At 40.0% G+C, this 26,717-nt stretch overlaps 7 protein-coding genes across 10 annotated transcripts; 3 read left to right on the top strand and 4 right to left on the bottom strand.

The window, feature by feature from the left end:
- The first annotated feature begins 329 nt into the window (after window positions 1-329).
- Window positions 330-5,669, top strand: LOC128263486 (uncharacterized). The gene is given in 7 exon segments (XM_052998560.1): window positions 330-485; window positions 1,111-1,289; window positions 3,029-3,248; window positions 3,642-3,932; window positions 3,934-4,225; window positions 4,571-5,082; window positions 5,084-5,669. Coding segments are annotated over 6 exon segments (1,668 nt in total). The 5' UTR covers window positions 330-485; window positions 1,111-1,200; the 3' UTR covers window positions 5,348-5,669.
- LOC128263487 (dehydrodolichyl diphosphate synthase complex subunit NUS1) lies at window positions 5,653-7,591 on the bottom strand. 2 transcript variants are annotated; one of them, XM_052998562.1, is made up of 3 exons: window positions 7,469-7,591; window positions 6,788-7,404; window positions 5,653-6,132 (listed from the first exon to the last, which is right to left on the bottom strand). In XM_052998562.1, the coding sequence occupies exons 2-3, from the start codon at window positions 7,286-7,288 to the stop codon at window positions 5,788-5,790; spliced, it is 846 nt and encodes a 281-aa protein (XP_052854522.1). In that variant the 5' UTR covers window positions 7,289-7,404; window positions 7,469-7,591; the 3' UTR covers window positions 5,653-5,787. The 2 variants fall into 2 exon arrangements, with proteins under 2 accessions (XP_052854522.1, XP_052854521.1); XM_052998561.1 differs by having other exon boundaries at window positions 7,465-7,591.
- A 560-nt stretch (window positions 7,592-8,151) lies between these two features.
- Window positions 8,152-16,038, top strand: LOC128263485 (adenylyl cyclase-associated protein 1). Of its 3 annotated transcripts, XM_052998557.1 has the most exons (7): window positions 10,027-10,564; window positions 11,692-12,214; window positions 12,688-12,812; window positions 13,321-13,708; window positions 14,329-14,876; window positions 14,986-15,509; window positions 15,571-16,038. In XM_052998557.1, exons 1-7 carry the CDS (start codon window positions 10,345-10,347, stop codon window positions 15,652-15,654), a joined length of 2,412 nt encoding a protein of 803 aa, XP_052854517.1. In that variant the 5' UTR covers window positions 10,027-10,344; the 3' UTR covers window positions 15,655-16,038. The 3 variants fall into 3 exon arrangements, with proteins under 3 accessions (XP_052854519.1, XP_052854517.1, XP_052854518.1); XM_052998559.1 differs by lacking the exons at window positions 10,027-10,564; window positions 11,692-12,214; window positions 12,688-12,812 and adding an exon at window positions 8,152-8,290; XM_052998558.1 differs by lacking the exons at window positions 11,692-12,214; window positions 12,688-12,812 and having other exon boundaries at window positions 10,040-10,564.
- Window positions 16,039-16,164: 126 nt separating this feature from the next.
- On the bottom strand, window positions 16,165-17,004 carry LOC128263488 (vacuolar protein sorting-associated protein 29). Its single transcript, XM_052998563.1, has one exon. The coding sequence runs from the start codon at window positions 16,897-16,899 to the stop codon at window positions 16,351-16,353; it is 549 nt and encodes a 182-aa protein (XP_052854523.1). The 5' UTR covers window positions 16,900-17,004; the 3' UTR covers window positions 16,165-16,350.
- A 566-nt stretch (window positions 17,005-17,570) lies between these two features.
- Window positions 17,571-18,981, top strand: LOC128261357 (general transcription factor IIH subunit 3). The gene is made up of 5 exons (XM_052995019.1): window positions 17,571-17,712; window positions 17,772-17,952; window positions 18,008-18,203; window positions 18,269-18,687; window positions 18,749-18,981. The coding sequence occupies exons 1-5, from the start codon at window positions 17,679-17,681 to the stop codon at window positions 18,864-18,866; spliced, it is 948 nt and encodes a 315-aa protein (XP_052850979.1). The 5' UTR covers window positions 17,571-17,678; the 3' UTR covers window positions 18,867-18,981.
- Window positions 18,982-19,165: 184 nt separating this feature from the next.
- On the bottom strand, window positions 19,166-20,943 carry LOC128262471 (5-methylcytosine rRNA methyltransferase NSUN4). The gene has a single exon (XM_052996748.1). It carries the CDS (start codon window positions 20,787-20,789, stop codon window positions 19,272-19,274), a length of 1,518 nt encoding a protein of 505 aa, XP_052852708.1. The 5' UTR covers window positions 20,790-20,943; the 3' UTR covers window positions 19,166-19,271.
- Window positions 20,944-21,389: 446 nt separating this feature from the next.
- On the bottom strand, window positions 21,390-26,544 carry LOC128261998 (sialin). The gene is made up of 4 exons (XM_052995992.1): window positions 26,343-26,544; window positions 22,721-23,752; window positions 22,046-22,332; window positions 21,390-21,988 (listed from the first exon to the last, which is right to left on the bottom strand). The coding sequence occupies exons 1-4, from the start codon at window positions 26,380-26,382 to the stop codon at window positions 21,806-21,808; spliced, it is 1,542 nt and encodes a 513-aa protein (XP_052851952.1). The 5' UTR covers window positions 26,383-26,544; the 3' UTR covers window positions 21,390-21,805.
- Window positions 26,545-26,717: the final 173 nt, after the last annotated feature.

Raw genomic sequence — 26,717 nt, forward strand, 5'->3', positions numbered from 1 at the left:
AAGACCCCAAAAAACTAAAACTTTGTTCACTAATTTATTAAATTTCAATATTGACGCCAGAAGAATTAAATTATTTTGGATCTATAAGGCAAAGCATACAAAGAGCATCACCCGAGTCATTTGTTTGCATTCTACTCAATGGTTTTGTATTAGAATAAATTGAATTTTGATTAGTTTTCAACCCCAATGCCGGGGTTCTCTAGATTTTAATTACATGTTATTGAAGACATCTGAATTGTCTCACGCTCTTTTGCAGCTGAAAAAAGCGGAGAGCAGAGAGCATCATTATCGGGTAGGAATACGGATCCACATATAGTGAACATCTACTTCGGAATAGTCGACCATTCAGATCCAGCATCATTCAGAGAACTCAACTCGAGCTGTGAAGACGTCCAAATAAAGTGCTCCGATTTGAAAACTAAAGTGTTCCAAGTGCAAGACTTTTAAGTAATATTCGAAGTCTAATTAGGAAAATTTTCATAAAAGTGAGTGTTTTGTTTATATTCAACAGCCCATCAAATATTATTTAATTATTAAAACTTTATTATTATATTTTACTATCTTATATTCTTGTATTTGTCAACCTTTTAACCCAAGCTTTCTTATCATCGTGTACAACTTCTGTCTATCTTGAGACATTTTCAATTTTTTACTCATTAACGGTGGCATTTTTTTTTAATTCCACGCTCATTAATTTCTGACCCAATTTCCCCATTGCATTATTTTGCTCCCCTTCCCTTTTTAAAGGAAAATCTGGCACATGCAGTCCAGTCCAGTGGATATTTTTGCGTCATTTGTTTATCGCTGCAAGAACAATATATATATATGTCTATATATATAGACATATCCGCACAATGGACAAGGAACCAATTTGCTTTGTTTGCAGTTGTTTCAGCTGCAAATCACTGCAGCCCCCATAAATATTTCACATCAATTTGCCTACATTTGTTTATACAATAATTATTTGCGATAAACATTTTCTGATGTAATTCGTAAGGAAATAATTTAACTTAAAGGCTATAAAATCGATGGCCAAACGACGCCATTGCATTTTATTTTCAATTTCATTTTCCATAGCCAATGATCAGGATCCGTTCGATTTTTCCGCAGGTCACGCAGTGGATCTCTACGCGGATTTGCATACATACCAATTAAAGATCGCATCGAACCAGACCCATATAGACCATCATATCGTATACGATGGGTGGAAGAAGTCGGACACTTCAATTGGTATTCCTAGCTCTAATTGCAATCGCTCAATGGCAGACGATTGCTGCGGGCCCAGTCTCGTAAGTAAACTAGATCGATCAATTTTAATTTTAAAGTCGCAGCAAAAACTCCCCTTTAGAAGTAGAAAAGGTTAATATTAATTTTTAAAAGTAAAATATTGCTAAGAAAAGTTTAAAACGTATTTTATTTTGAATATTGTTTAATCAGTAAAGAATACTTCATAATTTGTTCTAGATATTTATTTTAATCAAATTCAAAACGAGTGAGAGCCTTAGCTGCCCAGATTACCTTTCAACTTTTTTATTTTGTACCCTTAGTCATTATAATTATTATTATTATTTTAAAATGCATTTTTTATTTTAATTTTGTTCCCCTTTTTTCCCAACCAATTTCATTTGAATTTCATTAGGAAAACTTAAATTTAAAATGATAATAAAAGAAGAAAACTCGTAGGTCATTACAAATTTCTCAGTTTTAAGAGCCCAATTACGCCACTTTGAATGAGAGCACTCAATGGAAAATAACTCTGCGATCATATCTCGTGAAAGGGGCTGTAATTGGATGCTCAAACTTTAGGAATCCCCAATCCCAATCTGTTCAATTCAAAGGAACTGCCATTTCTAGCACTCCCTTTTTATGGCTTTGACACATGTCACACATTGGTTGGCACTATCCTATCCATTCTATATGCTATGTATGCTGTGTGTTCCCTTTTAAAAACTGTGAGTTTTTAGCGAAATGTGCAGAGAAATGAAGTCGGCGCCTGGGACACCAAATGAATGCATCCCATGCACAGCAGCCTCATCCACATCCACATCCACATTTACATCGAAAACCACTAATGACTAAAATGCCTTCAAAGGGAAACCAAGATGTTTTCTCTGTTCCGCTTATTTGTTTGTTTATTTTCGGACTTTGGATGGCACGAAGATGGTTTTACTGCACACTTCTCATGCAAATGGGCTGGTAATTCCAATTCCGAAGGGTGATAGAGTGGCATGTGTTCTATGGTTCCCCCCAACTCCATATGTCTATGCTCTAGCCATCAGCATCAATGCAATTCACACAAACAGCTTTTGGAATCAAGAAACAGGGTTCCTGACCCTGAGATCCACTCACCACTTATCCATATCCACATCCATATCCATATCCACATCCACGATCCCCTCAATATTTATAGGCATGCACATGCACATGGACGGTGGTGGTCCCATCCATTCTGCATCTCCATCCACCCCCAACTTAGATGATTAATGGTCTAGGGCAGATCTAATTTTAAGCTATTTTACACTCAGAAAAAATATTACTATATAAAATGTCCTTAAAGATGAGCCTACCATATATATTTAGAAAACAATAAGTTAATATTCCTTTGATATTGTTGTAGTTTTTTAAAGATATTAAAACTGTTTATAATTTTTAAAAATGTACTTTCCAATATACAGTATTCAATGATTTTTTTTTAACAATTTAGGAAAATAACCAAAAATCATCGTTTTTATGCTTAAAAATGTAAAAATTATTAAACCTATTTTTTAAATTACAAATTTAATTTAATCCTTTTTAAAATATTTTATATTATATTATTAAAGTTCAAAGTACATATTAGCTTCATAAAAAAATTTCAAAATTAGCTTCCGATTTTTTTTTTTTGATTTTACTTGTTAATATTGAAACAAATTAAAAAAGCAACGCTATTTTTGTTATTTGTTTTTCCGATTGTTTATGTGCTCGGAATTTTTTTTTAAATTAGGGCATTTTGTTTTCTGTGTGTACTTATGACCCGACTCTTTTCTAGAAACGAGGAGCTGCGCGGAACCATCCAGTCGCTGATCTACTCCTACAACCAACTGGACAATAAGTTGGAGCGCCACGAGCATCGGGAACGAGCCTTGGGAGAATTGCTGAAGAAGGCTCTGCAATCCCTGCAAAAGGGTCAGAAGAGTCTGGAACCCATCAATGGGATCTTCGGACGGCTGGACGAAAGGGTCAGCCAAATAGAGACCATGTTGATTACGGTGAGAAAGGGGTTTTACACCTAAAATTTATTTAAGTTATTCTTTTTTGGGACGCTACCTTAATATGAATATAGCGAGAGTGCTAAAGTTGAAAAATATAGATTAAAACTAAGTATTTAAAAAAAATCGTAAATTTTGATTTAAAAACAAATGATTTATAATATTATTAAACCTCCGTAGAAAGTGGAGAATTCTGTGCTTGATTTAAATAAAAAATGCGTTCAAGAATTATTAACATGGTTTAAAAAAGCCTTAAACCTAATTTTTAAAAAAAAATTTTAAGGTAAATTTATTTACAAACACACAGTTATTTATAAATTCATCTGAAATATTTTATCTCGTCTGGGATACTAGAAATTTTCAAAATGCAATTTTTGACCATCTATTCTCTAGCAAGAGGAGAAGTACAACTCGCAGTCGGATCGCTTCAACCAGGCCACGGAGCACATGTTCAAATGGATGAGGGAGAATGACGAGTGTTTCAAAAGGCCACCGGTTAGTGCCAACCTAATAGCTCCTCCAGCCGCGCCCCCTGCGCCCCCAGCCATTCCGAAGGAGTTCCTGGAGGAGCAGAAGCGTCTCAATACCAAGTTGCTGGAGGAGATTCAAAAGCTAACATCCAGTGTGGCCGCTTTGAAGGAAAGCAGCCAGAAGGCAGCTGTTCAAACCCAACAGAATTTCGAGAGAACTGCCCAAGGGAGCGGAATTGCTGTCCCAGATCGAGGCCAAATTGCAGGAGCATTCCGCCAGCGTGACCACTGCTGCTCCGCCCAAAAACAATGAGTTCGAGGTCAAAGTTTTGGGTAGCTTGAATTCGCTGGGTGGAAAGGTGACCGAGTTGAGTGAATCTGTTCAGCGTCCGGTTGCTCCAGTTGGCCTGACCGAAAAGGATCGGTCCTTCATCCAGGAGCTGAGTAACGACACCCTCAACGCTTTGGCGCAGCTCAAGAGCGAGTCCTCTGCCACACAGAAATCAGGTAGGAATTCCTTAAAAATCACTTTCTGAAAAAATTCCAAAAATTATGTGGATTGTAAAAATGATCTCTTTTGAACATGTAACATGATTCTTTTTAAATCTTTAAAGAGAATTACGTTTACTGTTACTGTTATATCACTATGAAATGTGGTGGAGGCTATTTATTGGTCAGTTTATGTTCATTTGGTCAATATCTACTGATACACCAAAAATTTTCCAAATCGAACCAATATTTTAGAAGTTATAAGGAAAATTTTAAGTATGACGTCATATTTGAAAAATAGTGGTTATTTCTTTCTTGTTTATTTAAATTTAATCTAACTAATTGATCTTCTGCTTACCCCAGCCTTGACGGAGACCACGGAGCGACTGCAGCAGACGGAGGCCAATATCCAGGCGGATGTTCGCCAGCTGTCCACGGAAGTGGGCATCCTCAATAAATTCTTTGCCGCGGCCAATGAGAGCAATGTCAAGCTGAACGAGGGATTGGAGGCTCTTGGCAAGTTCAACAACATAATCATGACCAATTCGGAGGTGGTTTTGGACACACAGCGTAAGGTGGAGTTTGGAACACTGAATGTGGTGCAACGGGTGGGCAAACTGCTGGAGGAGGAGATGACCAAGCTGAGTGGGCTGCTGCAGGAGCGCTTCGCCACGCTGGACGGCACGGTGGTGAATACCCAACAGGAGGCGAACAAGAACATCAGTGGACTGCTGGAGACGGAGCTGAACCAGGTGTGGCACCGCATCGAGATTATGGCTGGCGAGATCAGTCAGAGCAGGGAAATGCTGGGAGTGATGCAGTCCGCATCCGATGGCTACATCAACAGCACGCTGGCCACAATGATGGGACTGGGCAGGCCGGGTGGAGGAGACCAAGAAGCACATGATCGACATGGACGAGAACCTCAACTTCCTGCTGGGCAAACTGTCACTGATGTCCAGCGAGTTTGCTAACATCAAGAAGGGTTTGGCCGATTCCCTCGAGGATTTGCGCAACTCCTTCCACGTCATCCACGAGCGAATGCCCACGGGTCCGGGTCCACATAATACCGATAAGAACAAGTATCTGACCGATGTCAATCTGCTGTCCAAGCGCCATGCTGAACCTGAAAGGGAATAGAAGGGATTCGCTGGGAATTAACAAAATACAATACTCCTAACCATAGCGTCTAAGTCAGCCCACTTACATGTAAACATTTAGTTGCGCTTAAGTTAATAGCACTGCACAACAATCTATACATCTTCACTTGTTGTTGAAACCATTTAAAAGTATACAAATAAATGGAGTTTAAGATATCCAAAGAAAATATAAAAATCCATTACATTATATTATTACTTTTTGTAAGTGCTATCGACCTAATCGCAACTGTACATATTTATGTTAAAAATCGATCTTAAAACCTTAAACCCGGCCCCAAAATACACTTTTATTACGAACAATACACTTTTGTGGTTTATTCTTACGAACTAGAGGAATTCCTGGCGATAATTTACATATGTATAGTTAAGGTAACTAGTTAATATAAGGGTTTCGTTTCCCACTCAATAAAACAGGGCCATCTACGTGCCCCATCGTTGTTCGCATCGCGAGTACTTGGACAGGATGTTGGCGAATGTTTCCACGTCAAAGTGGCGTCCACTGGGATGCGTGTGGAACTCGGTGAAGCGCACATGCCAGGGCAGCAGGCCGTAGGTGCAGGTTTGCCGGGCAAAAATGATGCCCAACTCCGGTTCCGGGGCCACGAAACCGAGTCGCTTGTCCAGCATTTCGGTGATCTGCTCCGTGAGTGCCTCGCGCTTTTGCTGGAGTAGATTTTGCACCATTGGCGTCTCCCTTTTCTCGTACAACTCCCGGCAGACATCGGCGATCAGGGCATGGCCATCGGCGGCGCTGATTTGATAGAGCTGCAAGAAGGAGAAGCCAAGAAACTCAATTAATAAATGATAAGAGAACGATTAGTTCCGGGAATCGGTTGGCATACCCTTGACAAAAGGGTTATTAGTTTTACTATAAAGGGTAGAGACCATTTTTGTTTTAATGCAGTTAATTAAAACATATTTATTAATGCCTAACTAAATTGTCCCTATCTATCTTGAATTTGGACATACTCACTTCACGTAGGTCTTTTTAAGTTTTTATTTTTTTTTATAATACCATCTTTTCAAGTTTTTATATTATAAACATTTTAAATTACCTAGTTGCTTAAATTTGTCTTTTAAATAATTTTAAATTTACACAAGACTTAATCTAAAACTTTAAGTACTACTTAAAGCCAATAATTAATGAAAATTAAACATTAGAAAGCTTACATTTTAAGTATTTTCAGTTAAAATAAGTTTATAATTTCGTTCTAAGCATTATTTGCAATGTGAAAAGTAACTACTGAATGTTAAAATCTAAAGTATTTACGTTTAAAATAATTTATAATTTGGTTCTGTTCCTAAAGTAAATAGAAATAGTAGCACTACATTAAGAACATTTTTAATATACAAGGGCATATTGAACTTCGTTCTTTGGATCCAAACCTTTTCCGCCCCTTATCAATTCCCGCCCACTCACCTGCAGTTGTGTGGAATGTGAGCCGTTTGCCCCGTTCACATAACCATTTGTCTTTTGTCCGTTCTTGGGCGAATTCTCCACTTTGCTGGGACTATTCGGAGTAGGAGGTTTTGGCCACTTAAATGAGCTGCCTTGATTCTCGCAGAGATCAGCCAAATCCACATAGCCCTTGTCTTTTGAACGCCTGTCAAACAAACTGACATGCTTGATGCCAACATCCAGGGCGTAGTTAAAGATCCTCCGCAGGAGCACTGCATCCACGCCGGTGTCCATGGGTGAGATGACCAGGACGAGATGCTGTGGCGTCTTGGTCAACTGGGAGCGGCAGTCTGCGAGCACGCGCCGCTCGTGAAGATCACGTGCCGTTGGGCTAAGCCAATAATCATATGACCACCTGACCACCAGTGCATTGAGGCGCTCTCGAAACCGCCAAATCAACTCGTAACCACCGATCAGGAGCAGCAGAATCCTGCCCAGCAGCAGGCACAGCACCTCGATCATGTTGGTGCAGTTTCCAGGGGCGGTCTGTCCACCTGCGGGTTCGGCCTCCCACTCGCAATCCGCTCCTGTTGCTTCTTCGAAGAATCCCCTTCGCAGTGTACACAAGCGAACATAACCTGCAAGTGGGTGGTGCAAATTTGAAAGATTAAAGCATTCCTGGGGAGCCGGCAACGTACCCACTGTGTTCCAGGGTCACTTGGCTACCTGCTCAGTCACTTGGGCGGCGGGGTCATCGTGTTATCCAAGTTTTAACCGATGCTCTCTCCCAGAATAATGAAGTACGTGTTCTAGAGTGTGACCAGGGGGCGATTGGAGCAACATACCAGAATAGTATATTTACCTTATCTTAAGCGGCGATTTCGTCACTACCCCGATTTTTACAACTTAATAAGGTTTTAATTTCAAATTTATTTATCCGATTTAAAATAAATTAACAATTGCTTGTGCTTTTTGGATTGCTTTTTTGTTATAGCTGTATAAGTTTGTATCAATTTGTATTTGTAGTTAGTTGTTTTAAGTGTTCCTTATCTTGACCAATCTTCAAAATACTTTTCTCACCACGATTAGGACAGTTCAAAACTTGACAACAAACAGAAACTTTAATTTTTAATGAGTTATAAACTTTTGCGAAAACGGCGTATATTATTTTAATTTTTTTGATATATTTATCAATTTGTAAACTCAATATATTATAATATAACACATATATCATATATAATAAAACTACTGCAAAAAACTAAGACTATGGGCAGTTTTCATATAAATTTGTCTCGAATTTCTTTTGTATTTTTCGACATTTTAAATATTTTGTATTTTTATTAAAATAAAATACTAATAATAAGTCGTGACATTTTGCATCTCACCTGAGCTGGTCACACTGAAAGCCACGCCAAGTTTGCTATTATTTTCGCCTTTGCCGGTTTGTGAATTCGTCTTCTCTTCTCGTCGGTTCTATAAAAGTAAAAACTGCAGTCTATTGCCAATTCAACAGCAAAAACAAAGGTGAGTAATGCCAGCTATTTGCTTTCTCTGTCGCACAGCGTTTAATTAAGCGGGGCTTTGTTTTTTTTTTGCAAGCCATTTTTCTCTAATTCGCCGGTCCAATTGTCTACTGAATTTTTAAGGGAGAGGGGAAGTGGAAGGGTTAACCCCTGAGCAAGTGTGTGTGTGGGTGTTTTATACATGCCTACAAATAAAATAAAAAGAGAGCCAAAAAAAAAGACAGGAGACAGCTGTGAGATGGCTATTTTTGTGTGATTCATTTTGTTTGTAAAATTAAATTCTATATAGTGTATTTTTAACGATGATTTCATATCCGATTCCATGGTTTTTTTATATACCACTTACCACCACTAATTAATTGCCAGCAATTGTATGCAAATTAACCCTCAGCAGGTGCCTTTTTGGTATGTTAACCCCTTCGATAAGAAATAACTACTCAGCTGTTTCGGCCATTTTGTTGTTGTTTTCGCTGACTCACACACCGAAAAAAATATATATAATCTTATATAGTTTACGCAAGACCGAACCCATTTGTTTGTGTTTGTATGCGGATGACTCAAAAAAAAAAGTTGGACATAAAGCGCTATCAGCGAATTTCGATTGAAAATAGAGAAGTGAGATTACAAGTTATTTTCGATTCCGGTGGGGAAAAAAATAAATGCCTGGCCTTATAAGGCGGCATATCTTAAATTTTGCTTTTACCATTTTCCCCCCATTTACTTGTAATTCGAGCTCTCTCACTCACACTTAGTCGTTTAATATAACGGTCGTTCAGCTGCAGACATTTAATCTTCTTGATTTCTAGTTTTTTTGCTTCTGCTTTTTTTGCACGCAACAAACGCATCTGCCGCAAAAACAACTACAAGATCTAGTATCGCCAGGCGAAAGTTGAATCTCGGTTTACTTATCTCGTGAAAAGCCCCTCTTCCTCTTTAAGACACGATACTAATGCACTCTTGTTGCCCAGTCATTTGTTTAAAGCTACTTTAAGACAAAAACAACTATTACCGGTGCAATAAACTCATTGCAACAAAGGCAAAAAAAAACAAAAACATGATCTAATGGGTCTGAAATCTATGGGCAGTCAAAATTTTTATACCCTTGCCCTTAACTTCCAACCTTAAAAAATTAATATCTTTTGAATTGCAGTAAATTTTTGTATTGCAAACTATTTTTCTGGAAAGTTTTTTTTTTTTAATAAATGGTAGTTATTAACCCTCCCAAAAATATGTTTTTTAAGGAGAGTATCTTTTTTTATATGGCCAATAAAACTATGGGTTTGGTAAAGTTTTTACCCTGCTTTAAAAACAGTTAACAAAGCTGTAGTATCCACTGTAAGGGTATATTAAAAATCAAATTAATGTTTGCGCAACTCTCTCAGAGAGTTTTCTCATTTTCCGGCTTGAGTTTTGAAGCTTTCTCTGCTGCAAAATGTGCAAGATTACGAGCTTGCATAAAATCCTGCATGCCAGGCCATAAAGCGGTTATTGAATCAAACACATTTTCATTGCCAAGCCGTTGACTGGCCTGAAATGGTCAAAAGCAGCAGCGCTTTGTACCAAAAAAGGCAACCAAAGTTAACAGAGGTCTCCTAACAGAGTCCTGTTTAAAAACCGAATCAAAACTTCGAATTCGAATTCGAACTCGAAACCAAAACCGAATCCCAATCGTAATCCGAGTGCGTGGGCGTGCGCTTCGTTTAGGGTGTGTTCGCCGTGTGTAATCGCATTTGTGTGTCATTTAGTCCTGTGTTTGGTAGTCACTTGACCCAGTTGGAGGTCTTCAGGTCCGGAGTCCTATTCTTCATTTTAATGTGCCAATATATTCGGGCGAAGTTCAGCTATACACAATGCTAAATGAGCAAGGAGTGGCCGCCGTCACCTTTTGAAAGCACTAAAATTTATATGACTGCTGCTAATTTGATGTGATATGCCAGTGCTGTGACCGCCGCTGCTTCAGCAAAACGTGGAATCCTCCGGCAAACAGTAACGGAAATTACATAATGTGCTTGATTCGTATTTAGAGTGTTGAATCGAAGAAAACCGCCTGCAAAAATGTTCTCCTGCTGCCGTTCCAATCCCAAGAAAAAGGATAAAAGCACCGAGGAGGATGGAGAAAAGGTCACCGAAAAGGGGGAACCGCAGCTGAATGGAAAAACGGAGATTCAGGAGGATATCCAGAAGGATTCGGCCAAAGAGGAGCCCTCGAAACCAGAAAAGGCGTCTACCAAAGCGCATAATCCTGTGGATGAAGGCACCCAGGCAAACCTCACTGGTATTGAAGCAGACCTAAGCCTAAGTATTATATATACAAACCACTCTATGTACTCTCCGGCTTTTGAGCTCAACAGCTGTGTCGGCTTTTGTCTGCTCTCCGGAACGAATCACCGTATCCGGCCGGTTTTCCGTCCCTTGCATTATTATTATTATGCAGCCGACCACTACTTCCAACTCTTTTTAAACTACTTCAAAGGGTTTTAAGTGCCCTCCTCAGTTCACTTTTAAGTTTTCTCTACTGTGCTTTCTCTTGGGTTTATTTCTGTTAATTTTATATTTATGAGACATATCAAGAAATAGCACCGATACGCAGTTGATTAATGAGGAATAGCTAATGACAGTGCATACTATACATATCTGTGTTGAACATTAAAATCGTGCACATCGATCAAAGTGTATCTATGAGTATAGTAGAATATACTTTATATAATATATAGTACTTACAGTTGAGCTTACAAATATAGAAACAGAAATGATGGTTATAATGTTCTCCAAATGTGTATCGTTTATTTGTTTTGCTTAGATATAATTAATACAGACACAAACAAACAAATAATGAGATACTAAATATAGCAAATGTTTTCTTTTAGCCATGAAAAATAAGTCAAAACATTATAACAAATAAATTTTGTAGTCAATATTTAGGTTTTTTTTTTTCAAAATTTTTTAATTTTTTAGTCAAAATATGTCAATATTTAATCTACCTTTTTTTTTTTGTCAAAAATAACCATTTTTTAATAAAAAACTATTAATTTCTTAGACAAAAATGTTAATTTTGATTAATAAATATTGTTGTCTAAATAAGATTTAATTCTAGATATAATTTCATTTTTTCCTGATTAAAATTATCATGTATTTGTATTACCTTTTTTCTTGTGCTAACGCTTTTCCATGCGAGATAAGCAATAAATAACTAACTGCTTAATCTATAACTGACCATGACATCATGGTTGTGAATTGAAAAACTTTTTAAAAGCGTTAAATGACAATAATGAAAACAGGAAGCGAAGTAAGCCAAGACTAAAGTGAAGTAATCAACTTAAGTATGGGTGCTTTTCTTGATGACCGTCTCTGTGTATTTGAAGCTTGATGTGTAGAGTAATCTTAAGCAACACTTTCCAACAGCCCAACCAACTCAGGCTGACAAATCACCAGCAACTTCTTCAGCACCAGCACAAGTTCCAGCTTCAAAGAACCCAGAAACGGAGGCGATAGCAGCCCGCTCGACACACTCTTCCACATCCACGGCACCACCTGCTTCGATGACCAGCGGCGATGCGGAGGAGTCGGATGACGTGGTGGTGGCGGCGGCTGAAGTTACTCCGACCACGCCACCACCGCCCCAGCCACCGCCTACCAAGAGCTGCCTGTCCCGCCACAACTCCACGCATCAGTCAATCAAAAAGAAGGTGAACATCAGCAATCGGGCGGAGATCATTGAGCCGGATCCGCTGCCGCTGCTCCTGCTGGCCAGCCAGAATCAGAACTCCCTGCTGGACGACGACGAGGTGTTCTCCGACTCACTGCCTCCGCCGAAGAGGGAGAGCATGTGTGCTCCATACATCGAGGGTGGGGATGTCGTTTCGGAGACCCTGTTCTTTGCCCACGGACTGCCCTCCTGGTTCGACGACGAGCGACTCAATGAGATGTATGCTTAAAGTCTTGTTCTGGCTAAACGAAATTTGTTTGGATTTATACAGATGTGATTTTTTTTTAAATAGATAATTTTATGACATTTTTTAGTACCTAAAGGAGTAGCTAATATAATTAAAACAACCACAGAATTTTTATTACATTTAAAGTTTACTAGGAAAAGTAATTTCTTAAACGGTTACCCTCAGTTGCAGTGCACATTAATTTGCTATTTTTGGGCAAACTTTTAAAGTTACAAGTGAGGTTAAGAGGATATCTTAACTAGACAATTTACTGGAATTGTTAAGTACTAAAAAAAAGTAGCCACCAGAGAAACACAATTAACTACAAAGTATTCTTGTAAAAATAATTTCTTGAATAAGAATCGAACATGTTTTGTTTAAGCCAGAACAGATTGACCTTACCACCTGCCTTCCCTTTCTTGATTTCGTTTGAATGTGGCCTCCTTTGACCTCGTTCCATGTCCAGCGGCTGCATCGAGCCACCGGTCACTCCAGTGGGACGCGACGAGCTGGAGCTCAAGCGCCAGCGTCTCTACACGGAGCTCCTGCGGGCTGCTCACGCGGCTGTGGAGCACAGCGTGGCCGTGCGGGGTATGCGAGCTTCGATAGAGTCCGATTCGTTTGTTATTTTCGCTCTAAAACATTAAAAAAGTTACTTGGCTTGGGTTTTGAAATCTAGGCTTTTCGAAGGCTATGTTAATTTAGAAATTCTCCTATCCTCTAAATGCCCAAAAGAAATCCAAGTCGAGTAAGTTGGTTAAAGGTTTCAATTTAGTCACTTTCTCTTTTAGTTTTTTTGTGACGTTTTTGCATGTGGTTTTATCAACTTCACTCGTTGGGATTAGCTCTCCTATTGCATTTTTAATTCATAAGTGTATAGTGCACTTTTTTTTGTCCTACATCATCTAATCATCCACAAACTCATGAAGAGAGAGATTTTTTTCGGGAAGCTTAAGTTTTTAAGATATTGTGAGTGCACGGGGGTTTTTTATCACGCTGAAACATCACTTCACTTTAGTATTTATCTTTTTAAAACTCAATGTTATTATAAGTATTAGTTGTCAAGCAAGTTTTTAATTATTTTCTTTTTCTGGTTCAGATAACGAGCCGGAAGCCAAGCCCACGGCTGCTGTTCATCACTTGGAAAGCATTTGCGAGCGACTGGAAACCCTCGTCGACCGATTGGAACGCACTTTAACGGCTCCCCAGCCCATTGAATTGCCCACGCCCACGCCCACTCTTCCGCCCCCGCCAACCGAAGACGACGAAGAAGTTACAGAAGAAGCTCTTCCAGCTGCAGAGAAAGTAGAATCGCCACCACCACCACCACCTCCTTTACCGCCCAGCAGCAGCAGCAGTAGCAGCAACATGAGTGTCGCCGGATTCGAGGACATTGTGGCGGGTCCGCTGAGCCAATATCTATCCCTATCCGCCCAAATTGGCGGCGATGTGGCCCAGCATGCGGAGCTCGTAAAGAGCGCCTTTGGGTGAGTCAGGCTAAATGAGTCATTCATGTTGAGCTGCGGTCAAAATAGTAGTATATAACTAGCCTATGGAAATAGCAAAAAAAAATAGTTAGAAAGCCAGTTTAAAAAAATGTATACATGTTCGTGAAGCTAATAAATGGAGCAACTATAAAAATGAACTATTAACAAAGGTATCATGTTTCAGATAGCTGAAAAATATAGCAATCAAAAAGAGTTTGGAAGCAACTTTTTAAAAATGTTATATATCAATAGGTTAATACTATAAACTAAATGAGGCAACCATAAAAATGCCTTTCAAGCATAGGTATGTTTTAAAAAAACTTTTAAAAAAATTGGAAAAAAAAAAAATGTAATACAAAGTGGGGCAAAAATAAGAAACTGCGTTTTATATAGAATGCAATTTTTTTGTTTTTTATTTTCTATAGTTCAATACAAAGTGCAGTGATTGTTCTTTTAAGTAGTTATAAAATTATTTACTACTGTATATTAAAAGTTTAAGGAAATATAAACAGTTTTTACATAGATACATTGTGCCACTACTATTATTTGGACCGCAACTGTATATCTATATATTCTATATAATAAACTATAATCTAATCATTGGCTTTCTTTAAACACAGCTTCCAACTGCAGTACTTGACGCTGGCCACTCAGATTGCCAAGCCGGCGCAGCCCAAGCAGGCGGAGCTCCTGAAACCGACCTCGACGCAGATCAGCGCCATCCAGGACTTCCGCGAGAAGCATCGCTCCTCGGCCCTGTTCAACCACCTGTCGGCCATCAGCGAGAGCATTCCCGCCTTGGGTTGGGTGTGCGTGGAGAAGACGCCCGGTCCATATGTCAAGGAGATGAACGATGCCTGCCAGTTCTACACGAACCGAGTGCTGAAGGAGTGGAAGGAGAAGGATGTGAAGCACGTGGAGTGGGCACGCGCCTGGGTGCAAACGCTCACCGAGCTGCAGGCCTACATCCGGCAGTATCACACCACCGGTCTGGTTTGGTCCGGCAAGGGAGCTGCTCCCTCGGGCGGTGCTCCGCCACCACCACCACCTGGTGGTCTGCCCCCACCGCCTCCAATGCTGGATCTGAGTGCCCTCAAGCTGGACAGCGCAGGAGATGATCGTAGTGCGCTGTTCGCTCAGATTAACCAGGGTGCTGACATCACCAAGAGTAAGTAGTGAAGGGAAAAGCTGCACAGAAACACGAAACGGAATGTTGCCTGTCGAATTTAATATAATATTTAATTATATAATATAATTAATATTTGTTAATTTTACAGGCTTGAAGAAGGTAACTGGGGAGATGCAGACCCACAAAAATCCTTCTCTGCGCACAGGACCTGCTCCCTTCAAAACGCCAGCCCAAGTGGGTGGTAAACAAGGCGCTGCCGCTCCTTCAAGTGCACCCGCCAAGGCGCCCGTTTTCGAGCGCGATGGCAAGAAGTGGATCATTGAGTACCAGAAGAACAACACCGGGCTGCTGGTGGAGAATGCCGAGATGAACAACGTGGTGTATGTGTTCCGCTGCGAGGGATCCACGTTGACCGTCAAGGGCAAGGTGAACAACATTGTGTTCGACTCTTGCAAGAAGTGCTCGCTGCTGTTTGATTCGGTGGTGGCCTCCGTGGAGTTTGTCAACTGCCAGAGCGTCCAGATGCAGGTGCTCGGCTCGGTGCCGACGGTGTCGATCGACAAGACCGACGGCTGCCAGATGTATCTGTCCAAGGATTCGCTTGGAGTGGAGATTGTCAACTCGAAGTCCTCGGAGATGAACATTCTCTTGCCCGACGACTCCGGCGATTATGTGAGCTTATACTTTTATTTAAGTATCAACCATTTGTAATTGTTTTGTATTATATTTCCAGACCGAGTTGGCTTTACCGGAGCAGTATAAGACCACCATTGCCGGCAAGACCCTCAAGACTGTTTGCGTGGACAGCCTCGGCTAATGTGGAGACCCTTTAAAGGAATCCCAACCGTTGCTTTTCCAACTATCATCAGCAAAATTAGCCAGGCAGCAATCATAATTGTATTTAATTATAAGCGCAAAATGTTCGTATTTCAGAGATTTTTAAATCAAACTTTTCGTAATGATGAAATGATGTTGCCAAAACTTTGCTATCCTGGCTAGTGGAAAGTATTTATATAATTTATTTCGATGGAAAAGCGATGGCCACAAAACAACCGAACCCAATGTATTTATATCGAAAGTGTGTGTATTGAAACTGAGCACCCAATTCGAACTTTTGAAGCAGTCTCTTTACTCGATCATCAGATGTAACTCCTTTTTATATTCTATTTAAATAAAATTTAAACATTTTTTATCAGATAAATGGGGGAGTTTTTAAGGAGGTATAATAGTTTCTTTCATCTTTCATTAAACCTTTTTTATTGTGTTATTCATTTGTCTTATTGAACCCAATTAAAACCCACTTTTGTTCTTTTAAAACTTAAAACCATTCTTCATTTGTTCATAATTTTATTTTCTATTTAAATAAAATGTCAGCATTGTTTTTATCAGATAAAAAAATGAGAACTTGATTTATTGCTACGTACATTTACAATTTGTTTAATAAAGCCAAGCTCGCGGGGATCAAGGGGGATGTTGTGAGGTTTGGGAATGGCTGGCGGCTAATACTAGGACCCTAGGACTTCTTGTACTCGATCCGTTCCACCTTAACCTCATCGCCAATCAGTTGGTAAACGTACGTGACAACCGTGGTGCTCTGGATGTCCATGAGAACGAACGAGGGCACCACATTGGTATCCAGCGGATTGAAGGCACCAGTCGCAGATCCAGGATTAATGTAGAACTTGTTGCCGTGCTCGTAGGCCTCGAACTTGTACGTGTGCCCCGTGATGAGGATGTCCACGTCCAATTGCCGCTGGATTAGAGCCAGTGCCTCGGGATCGCCGCGTGGAACCACCTGGTGGCCGTGGCACAGTCCAATCCGGAACTGGCCCACCGTGACCACCTTCTGCTCCGGGTACGTGAGATTCTCGTCGAAATCGCCACGCACTATGTGCACATCGTTGGCCAGGGATTTCAGATAGTCGTAGGACTCCTTGGTGCAAATGTTCCCGGTGGCCAGGATGTGATGGATGCGGCCCGGCACCAGTAGCTTCTTGAACTTGGCCGGCAGGCTGCTGCACCGGTGCGGAATGTGTAGGTCGCCAAGTACCAAAACTAACATCTTGTCCTTTTTAAAGAGCTTTGTTTTGTTTCACAAAAAAAATTGTGAAACGCCCAGCAAATATTACGATAGACAGCGATATCGAATGCAGTGCGTCTATCGTTAGTGGTGGCACTTTTTGGTTGGAAAGATAGTAGGTAAACAAAACGGGGATTTTCATGTTGCCTATATATATTTATTTTTTAATATGTGAATGGCATTGTTATTTAAGGAAAATTAATCTCTTTGGGATAGCTTAAAAATTTCATTTTATTGAGTTTGTCTTTTTAATTTCCAAAAAGACTAAACACGTAAACCGCTTAAGTTCGGCCAGCTGTCTCCTACAAAAAACTATTTCAGCAAAAAAACAATCTCAAACCGTTTTTTATTAAGAAAAAAATAAAAATCCGTAGTAATTTGTACCGCAGCATGTTTTATTTGCTATTTGCTCAATTTAGAAAGCAAACTTTTTATTGTTTGTGGGTTAATTATAGCTTTCTCCATCAAAAACAAAAATACATATAAGCAAGTTATTAGGTCTCAAAAACTGCAAAATAATAAAGTTTAGCAACTCAGCAAATCGACAATTAATCAGGGATAATTTTTATTCATTTTCTTCGATTCACAGATTCAAATTCACTATTTTGGAAATATACAAATTTGACTAGTGAAAGAGAAACTCGATATATTGAGCGCCCTACTGAAAATATCGAATGGATGCGCATCCCCACCGATGACATTGCCGGCGAAAATGAAACATCGATTACTGCGCATCTCTACCGATAGCATTGCCGGCGAAAATGGAAGCGGATCAAGCAGCAGCTATCAAAGAATGTTCGTAATTAAACCCAACTAAACACCTGTAAACAATTGCTAAAATAACCAAATTGCAGCCGAAACGTGCATTGACCTCTTGGTCATCGTGCTGGACACGAATCCTTCCCAGCACATTGTGCGCCAGAACCAGCAGAACCTTACCCAAATCCTGGAGGCGGTGATTGCTTTCGGGAATGCGCACCTCATGCAAAAGGCCCAAAACAAATTGGCTGTGTTATCCTGCTCCCATCATGCCACGTTAGTTGTCTGCTTAAAAATTTTGATTTATATTAAAAGAAGTGTATCCCTGCAGAAACTTCCTGTATCCTTTGCCCAGGCGACAAGTGGAATTGCGCCAAGTGGATGGTCAATATGAGGCCTTTAGCCTGGTGGAGAAGACAGTGAAACAGCAGCTGGGCAGCATCCTGATGAATGCCCCACGTCTGAGTGCTCCTTGTGAGAGTCTCCTGGCCGGCAGCATGTCCATGGCACTGTGCTATATCTCTAGGGTAAATGATTGCCCTAAGGATGACCCTTTAAGTCTAGTAATCAACCCAAAGCTAATCCCCTACAGCTCCAAAGAAGTGTGGCACCTGGCGTCAAGATGCACTCCCGCATCCTGGTCCTGACCGGCAGCAATGAGTGCGCCTCCCAGTACATGACCTTCATGAATGTCTTCTTTACCGCCCAGAAACTGGGCATTGTGATAGACACCTGCGCCCTAGACAAGACACTCAGTTTGCTCCAGCAGGGCTGTGATATTACTGCCGGACAGTTCCTCAAAGTCACCCAATTGGATGGCCTGCTGCAGTACCTCCTGTGGGTCTTCCTGCCCGCCCCGCAAATTCGTCACAAATTGGTATTGCCGCCACCGCCCAAAGTGGATTACCGGGCCTCCTGTTTCTGCCATCGTGAGCTCATCGACATTGGCTATGTCTGCTCGGTCTGTCTGTCCGTCTTTTGCAAATACAGTCCAATTTGCACCACTTGCCAGTGAGTATGGATAGTGTAATTTCCTTGAACTCTACTAATAAATGACATTTTTCTTTTGCAGTACAATTTTCAAGAACCCCGGTCCTTTGCCTGTGAAATCTAAAAAGAAAAGAAAACGGACAAGCAAATGTAATTCTAGAAGTAGCAAATACTGCCGGTTGAATGAAACAGTATATTAAACATAAAGGTACTTTTTAATTTGTAATAGAATTTGATTTATTTCGAAAATAGGTATTAAATGATTATATGTGCTCCGCTTCCAAACAAATCATTTAAGATATAGATTTTTATACTGCTGACATATGAAAATAGTATATTAAAAATAAGGAAAGATTTTAATTTGAAAAAGACATTGATTACTTAAAAAGTCAAGTCAAATCAAATCATTGACGATAGAAACATCGAAAGATTTCAAATTTCCGCTTTTCATTTATTTTATTTTATGGTTATTTTAATAGAACACAATTTAGAAGTATATATGTAGGTATACATTTAAATTATCCGCTTTAAAAACAAATACCTTAGGTAGACGTTTTTTTTTTTTTTTTGATTACAGCTTTAACATTTATCTTTATTTTAGTTTCTCAAACATTTCTAGTTATTTTACTGAAATACATGGGCCCAAAGTTGGCCGGCAGGTAGGGCACTACCATTTGCCCATATTTAAGACCCTTTGGGTGCTCAAACTTGAAGACATCGCTGAAGAGCGCCGTGTGCTGGCTCAGATCCTTGATGGTGGCCGTGATGCCATGCTCCGTGAACACCTTCTGCAGGGCCATGTGAACCACGCCATCGTTTTGGATGGGCGACAGCGAGCAGGTGGAGTAAACCAAGCTTCCACCTGGTCGTAATAGTCGCAGGCAGTTGGAAAGGATGCCTGCCTGGAGTTCGGGAATCCTCAGACGTTCCTTTATGCGCGTTGGCTTAAAGATGTTATTGTCCTGCTCGTTTACCACATGGCGATCCGTGGTGCAGGGCACATCCACCAGGATCTTGTCGAACTGCTCATACTGGTCCAGATTGCGGGCATCGCTCTGGTTGAAGATGAGCCGCTTGCCCGCCCAACGCTCCTTGTAATCAAACAGATACTCCTGCATCACTTTCCTCAGCTTGTTCAGTCGGGACACTTGGATGTCATTGCAGACGAGGTGATCCAAGTGAAGGGTCTGCAGCATGAGCAGCGATTTGCCACCAGGAGAGGCACAGGCATCGAGTACTCGCTCACCGGGCTGCACCTGCAGGAAAAGCGGTGGCAAAGTGGAGGCGCCATCCATCATAAAGTGGGAGAGCACTCCCGTCAAGCACTTTTTGGGCCCCTTAAAGTCTGAGCAATTGCCCATTTCATAGGTGTACAAAGAGAGATGCTCGGGGTAGTGGAACGAAGGCTCCTTTTCAATGGTGAGCGGAAAATCAGCACTGGTCTGATAGTACTTATAGTGCTCCGACTCCGCCACCCAATCCTCCATGCCCTTGATGCTGTGGGCGGGCATATATTCATAGAGTCCGCCAGTGCCGAACTGTGGATCCACCAAACGATGCTCATCCAGCTTTACGTCTTCCTCCAAAGCCTTGGTTAAGCTTTGCCTAAAGGGATTATGGATTTCCTCCACCTCTGGCTGCTTTTCTTCTATATTATCAAACTTCAGGTGTTTTGGCAGTTCAGCAGCTGAACCATCCTCTCCAGAACTCGGATAAATAGAGGCCACTTCGCGTTCCTGCTGCTTTCGGAGTAGGGCATCTAGTTTACCTTCTATTTCATGACGGGATTTGCCCTGTTCCGGCATCGTTTCCACACCATCCTTCAGGCGATCCTGGGCCAGATTAATCAGGGACTTCATGTTGATGGCTCCATCCGTTTCCAGCATGCTGCATGTCTGCTCCGTGTCCCCGAAATTGTTCACCATGGCAACGTATTTGTGCCTCGTTAGTAGCGCTGCCCGCATGTTCTTCCATCGGCTGCCGTAAACACTTCCGTAGAAATCATCAAAGTTATCCATTGCCCGGTCGCAATTGTTCTTCTTGTTCTGCACGAGATTCCATCGCTTCTTGGCACCGCTTTTCCATCTCCTTGGCAGCAGGATAATGCTGCGAACTTTTAACATTTTACACAATATCAATATGCTGTGAAACCGGCAAAGTTGTTATGTACAAATCATATGTTTCCGCAGGAAAATCGATGGATGTTGGAGGGGTTATCGGGCTGAGTGTTGGCGCTACAAATGTATCGAAATTCAAATAGTGATAAGAGAAGTCTAAGTAAAGAAGGGTAGAAAGGAATTTAAATTGATTAATTGATTAAATTGATTGATTGATAAAGAAGAACGCATCTTAATTTAGCAAAGTTATGGTCGGTTAAATATAGTATTTAGTGAATTAAATTATTTTCTTTAGATTTTTAATAATTAGATTTCAATACTTCGATTTTTAATACTTAAGAATTTTTTTTTAAGAATACATTTTTTGTAATTATATTTAATGTTAATAACAAAGGCTTGTTTAAAACATGTTACAGGCACATGTTTTTTGTGTCAATATCAAAAAGCTTGTAGATTTACTCAAGCACTTGAAAAATGACTTTTGTTTGTTTAAAAAACAATACTAAACAAATAATAAGGTCATTCACCTAATTTTTCCATATAAACTGAAGGTGAAATCAATATTCCCTTTCCACCCAGCCAATCTGTTAAGAAAAACTGAATGCATTCACTAAGACGGCGCTTTATTTGTAGACAACTTTTGAAATCAAGAGTGTTAAGTACATTAGGCGGGCTGAAGTGTTTATCCGTAATGGTGTACGGCGACTAACTATAGGGTTTACAGCGATCTAAAAACTACAGTGCACTCTCTAAATAGAGAACTTATAAAAAATGAATTTCAAAATTATCTTAAAATTGTTTGAGCTTCACAAAGATAGTACTTTTTTCCTTATATCAATATGAAATACCAACGAAAATTCGATTTTTAAGAGTTTCCCATTTCAAGCGGGCACTGTATAATTTGTAATTGGTATTTACATTTCATTTGATGCTTGCATTGTTTTATTTCATCCCAGAGCTATCTGAATAAGCAGCAGTTCATCGAGTAATTTAGGCAGGGTAATCGTAGAGAGATTATAGATTTAGGGCTTGGTGGGGAGCTCCTTCAACGGAGTCTTTTCGTCCTTGGCCTCCGGATCCTTGGGAGATCCTGACTTATTCCACGGCTGCTCGGTGCCAGAACCCAAAAAGACAAATACCAGGAATTCAATGGCGAACAGGACAATGGTCACTCCAAAAATAATGCGCCAGGCTCCAATGTTTTGCTGGAAATTTAAAAAAACATTAATGTTTGAAGAGAAAATGAGGATGATTTCACTTACATTTCCCTTGGTGACGAATCCCACGAAAAGGGGCACAACAATACCAGGTAAAGTAGCCGCCGTATTGGTCAGAGCCACCAGAGTTCCGGCGAAATTTGGGGCAATATCGATGTGGTTGGACAGGAAGCCGGAGAACATGGAACCCATGGCCACAATGCCAACGGACATGACGGCCACGGCCTCATAATGCAGACATCCAATGTAGCAGAGAACCAGCAGACAAACTCCGGGGATCAGGGTGCAAATGGAGGTGGCCGTCTTCCGGGCAACAGTGGTGCTGATTTTACCTGTTATTGTAAGAGGAGCGTTATTAAAAATTGGTTTTACAATTATACAAATTATAAAGTCACTTAAAAATATGTAAAACAAGTATCTAAAAAAATGATAACTTTGTTATAGGACCCGTTTATTTTAATTTGTAATTCAAAAAGAAAATATATTATTTAGCCTTATATTATTTTGATAGAAACGCAAACTCAAATTTAACTAAAAGAGCTTCTATAAAACAGTTATACAATTTTTAGGAACCTCTAATGTGGTAGACTCACAAAAAAATTGAGGGTGTGCTTAAATTAATTAATTTAAATTTAATTGAATAAATATTTAATTTTCATTTTTTGTGGGTGCTTACAGAAAGTTTTAAGTACAAATAGGTATATTTGTGGAGTAGCTTACCCTTAGCCTGAAGGCTGTCCAATAGCTTTCCAAGGCAGATACTGAAGATGATCATGGGGAAGTAGGGCAGGGCACTGAGTGCCGCATTGCTGGCCACGTTGAACTTGAGCACCTGCTTCATGTAGAACGGGATCTCGATGAGGAACATGTACCAGCCGAAGTTGCTGCACGTGTGCGCAATGAGGATGGCCCAGAAGGGAACGGACTTCAAGACCTTCAGCCATGGCACCGACGGATGGTGCCCTTCGCCCTTCTGCTCGGTGCCCAGCGAACTGGTGATCATTTGCCGCTCCTCCGGACTGATGAAGCGCTGCTTATTCGGATTATCCTGCACCAGGATCACCCACAACAACATCCAGATGCAGCTGAGCGAGCCCATCACATAGAACACCGATTCCCAGCCCCATTGGGCGGAGCAAACGCCGGCCAAAAGTATGGAGAGGGCAGTGCCCGCCGAGGTGCCCACATAGATGATGGTGGACATGACCATGCGTTCGGTGGGCGGGGCCCAGGAGGCGATCATCACGTGCATGGCCGGGAAAGAGGCTCCTCCGCCCACTCCCTCCAACACTCTCATCAGGATCAGTCCACCGAAATGCATGTTGGTGAAGACAGGCGTCAGCAGAGTGCACAGCACATTAATGGCCACCGAGAAGAGCATCACCCACTTGGCGGAGAAGTTCTCGGCCACATGGGCCAGCGGAATCTGGGAGACCAAATAACCCCAGAAGTAGCAACTCAGCAGGGTTCCCTGCAGGGGCTCACTCCAGTCGAAGGGTCCGTCCTCCACCTTAACCGTCACATTACTGGTGCTGGCTCCTCCCGGCGGATGGCACTCCTCCACCAAGGACACATGGCTGACATTCGATAGCGTCACCCCGCCGTGCAAGCTGGATGCTTCGTTGTGGGCCTTGATGGCCGTGTGATTCAACATCGCCACCATGGCCACGCTGAGATTCACTTTCAGGCCGTACACAATGGCCATGCCAATGGAGCCCAGCAGAGCCAACACATAGCGGGCGGGCACGAGTTCTGTAATTGGGAAAAAATCGGGTTTTTAATTTAAAATACATTATATTGTATATATAAAATTGCACAGGTGAAAGAAAACCAAGATGTAAATAATTTACTCAAAAAAGAAAATATTGCCATTTTTGTTGTAGAAGTGCTATAATATAAAACTATAAAACAGGCATGTAAAAAGTTTTTTTATATATGTGATCTAAAGTATCGTATAAATATTATAATTTTAAAGTTTAAAAATTAAACATTCGTTTCGCTTATAATTACTAGAGATTTTTCCCAACTCAGAGGAGGACTATAAGTTTAATTTTAAAGTTTTTTAAAGTTTTAAAATAATCACAGAAATCAATAAAATTTTAATATCACTTTTCAGTAAAAGTAATATTGCACAAGCAATTAAATATTTTCTCAGCAGTGTGAGACAAGTCAATTTGATAAATGCCATCGATATTCATATTGGCCAATTGAATTGCTGCTCGCCGAGTTTCAATTAGCATTGATATGAAATGCTAAATAACATCGTTTAATCAAATAAAATAATTAGTAATAGGTTTTATTTGCTGCTAATTCTTGAACTCATAGAGAAATATATTCGACGACAGTAAAGGCAGTTCTATCATTACCATAAAATTATTTTTGGGGTCTAATATAGACATGACACCATTTGGATATTTGGAACTCAATCACCTGGTGAACCACGAGTTCAAAATGGACACTGATACTGATAATTGGTAGTTGAGTAGGGTCAGTATATAGAACCACCGCACGCGCACCGATATCGATTATAATATGTTTTGAAATATAAAAAAGAGGGCTATCATGTCTGGCAATTATGAGCGCACGTTGCGATAAGAACGCCTATAAATTTGTGGTCTTTGTTTTCAATTTCACTTTCATGGCTGTCAGAAGTGAGCCTTACGAGCTGGCAACACGATTATTTATATTTGCTAATTACTGCATCGATACTGACAATATTATTCCCTCAATGTCTTAAGATGTAGACTTTCTTTTGATATATTCATGGGCAAGGCGGTTTGCTTTTTAGATTCCATCAAGTTATTGAGTACTTGAGGAATACAAAAAATTACTTAAGTAATCTAGCATATACTACAGAAAAAAATTATTTCTTAATACATAAAATAAATAAGTTTGTTTTAATTAATTAATTAATTAATTTAATTTTCATTTGGTTCCAAAAAATGTACTTATTTTGCTTTTGTATAAAAAATTATTTTACTTTAGTAGTTTAATAGTTCCTAGAGTATTCTTTCTTCGATGAGCATTTATTTCCTAACACTTTATTACTTAATCTATATTTGCTTTGAGTAACATGCTGAGGAGCACCAATACCTTTCACTTGGTAAGTATTCATAAATTCTCCCCAGACTTATTTGCTTGTTTGATTGGGTGTGGCGTGGTAGTAAAGCTCAAGGGGTTGGGTTAATCTCCGTTAAAGAACGACTGATCCTGGATAATTTCAGAATTTAACATGATCAAATGGCATTTACTGCTAATATTCTATAAATATTTTACGTTTGTTAAATGGATATTAAATTATAATTATTGAACTAATCAATTTGTAAAAATTATACAATTTTATTTGTGGACTTTATCTTGAGTTTGTCATAAACACAGAAAGATTGTCGACTAATTGTTTTCAACTAATAAGTATGGCAATGACTATGCAATAAGGTTACAGTTTTTGAAATAACCCCAGTGTTTACTTTAAACCTTGCCATAAAATAAATTTAAAATAAATTTTACAACTGTTGGATAAATTACCAAACTTCTATTAAGATAATATTTATTAGAAAATGCTGCAAATAATTGTTTACAAAGGTGAAACAAAATATTTCACAAATTTTTGTAAGTTACCAAAATTCCTTTAAATCATCATCTAGCGTTTATTTAAAAAAAAAACACTCATCAAATACTTGATAAGAAATTCTTTGAGTAAACCCTTTTGGGGGCTTGCCTATCGTTTATCATAAAACTCAAAACTTGTTTGCAAATGCCGCATGAAATTTTCGCATATTTTGATTTAAGTAAACACTATTATTTACGCCATTCAAAAGCTTGGGAAACAATGTCGCCTTTTTATGTTTTTTGTTGGGATAGGTAGACGAATTTCAAGAATGTCGCGGTTGTTTTGGGCGGTACGAACGCGTATACAAATTGGCTTTATATTTTTGTATGCCAATATTGTTTATATCTACTATATGACTTCCATTTGACCTTGCCCGGACATCAGTCCCTGGGCATAAAAACGCCAAAAACAAATCAAATATGCCGCGTGGGTAGTAATCTAAAAAAAGGCCACAGCAACCTAAAACCTAAAGGATATGGCACACACACACAAACACACACACATTAGCAGGAATACGAAGAATAAGGAAGATTTCTGGAACTCACGCACACGAATGACCTTTATGCCGGTTTTGAGGTCAAAGTTGTATCTTTATATTTGGCCTTGTTCAAAAGTCTTTGGCCCACCACCCACTTGTTGCACTTTTGCATTCACCGGATGATGCATTTCGAGGGTGCAATCTCGAAACAGATGGTTCAGATTTTGGCCCCATATGTATATTCCTTGACTTACTGCCCAATATGCTGCCTTTGGCGGGCACTTCGTCCGTCATCTTGGCGATTTAACTGCAGCTGGCGACCCGGAAAATGCTAATAGTTTATTCAAACAGACTGAGATATATTCTAAAGGCGTCGAAAACCGAAATGCCGAACGAATCCGTAACCGAAATCAACGTGCGTCCCCTACGAAAGTTGCTCACCAACTGAAGCGAATAGCTGGAATACTCTTTGATTTTGTGCGTCGTCCCCCAAAAAAAAAACATTCTCGTCCACTGGTGTAAGTGTGTATCTGTGTTTTGGGTCGACTTAGTACACTGACAAAAAAATGTTTTTTTTTGAGTTAAATATAAAATGAGAACATTATATTTTAAATTTCATAATTGAAAAT

The sequence above is a fragment of the Drosophila gunungcola genome, unplaced genomic scaffold (assembly GCF_025200985.1).
Source record: "Drosophila gunungcola strain Sukarami unplaced genomic scaffold, Dgunungcola_SK_2 000001F, whole genome shotgun sequence".
Classification (NCBI taxonomy): domain Eukaryota; kingdom Metazoa; phylum Arthropoda; class Insecta; order Diptera; family Drosophilidae; genus Drosophila; species Drosophila gunungcola.

Bases quoted from the DNA above. Each gene is read 5' to 3' on its own strand.
- LOC128262471 (XM_052996748.1), bottom strand. From the start codon at position 20,789: ATGTTAAAAGTTCGCAGCATTATCCTGCTGCCAAGGAGATGGAAAAGC.
- LOC128263488 (XM_052998563.1), bottom strand. From the start codon at position 16,899: ATGTTAGTTTTGGTACTTGGCGACCTACACATTCCGCACCGGTGCAGC.
- LOC128261357 (XM_052995019.1), top strand. From the start codon at position 17,679: ATGGAAGCGGATCAAGCAGCAGCTATCAAAGAAT. The intron at 18,204-18,268 runs GTAAATGATTGC...AATCCCCTACAG, and splicing joins CACTGTGCTATATCTCTAGG to CTCCAAAGAAGTGTGGCACC. The intron at 18,688-18,748 runs GTGAGTATGGAT...TTTCTTTTGCAG, and splicing joins CCAATTTGCACCACTTGCCA to TACAATTTTCAAGAACCCCG.
- LOC128261998 (XM_052995992.1), bottom strand. From the start codon at position 26,382: ATGACGGACGAAGTGCCCGCCAAAGGCAGCATATTGGGCA. The intron at 22,333-22,720 runs GTAAGCTACTCC...TTACAATAACAG, and splicing joins GGACAGCCTTCAGGCTAAGG to GTAAAATCAGCACCACTGTT. The intron at 21,989-22,045 runs GTAAGTGAAATC...TTAAATTTCCAG, and splicing joins GATTCGTCACCAAGGGAAAT to CAAAACATTGGAGCCTGGCG.
- LOC128263485 (XM_052998557.1), top strand. From the start codon at position 10,345: ATGTTCTCCTGCTGCCGTTCCAATCCCAAGAAAAAGGATAAAAGCACC. The intron at 14,877-14,985 runs GTAAGTAGTGAA...TTAATTTTACAG, and splicing joins GGGTGCTGACATCACCAAGA to GCTTGAAGAAGGTAACTGGG. The intron at 15,510-15,570 runs GTGAGCTTATAC...TTATATTTCCAG, and splicing joins CCGACGACTCCGGCGATTAT to ACCGAGTTGGCTTTACCGGA.
- LOC128263487 (XM_052998562.1), bottom strand. From the start codon at position 7,288: ATGATCGAGGTGCTGTGCCTGCTGCTGGGCAGGATTCTGCTGCTCCTG. The intron at 6,133-6,787 runs GTGAGTGGGCGG...TCCTTCTTGCAG, and splicing joins CACATTCCACACAACTGCAG to CTCTATCAAATCAGCGCCGC.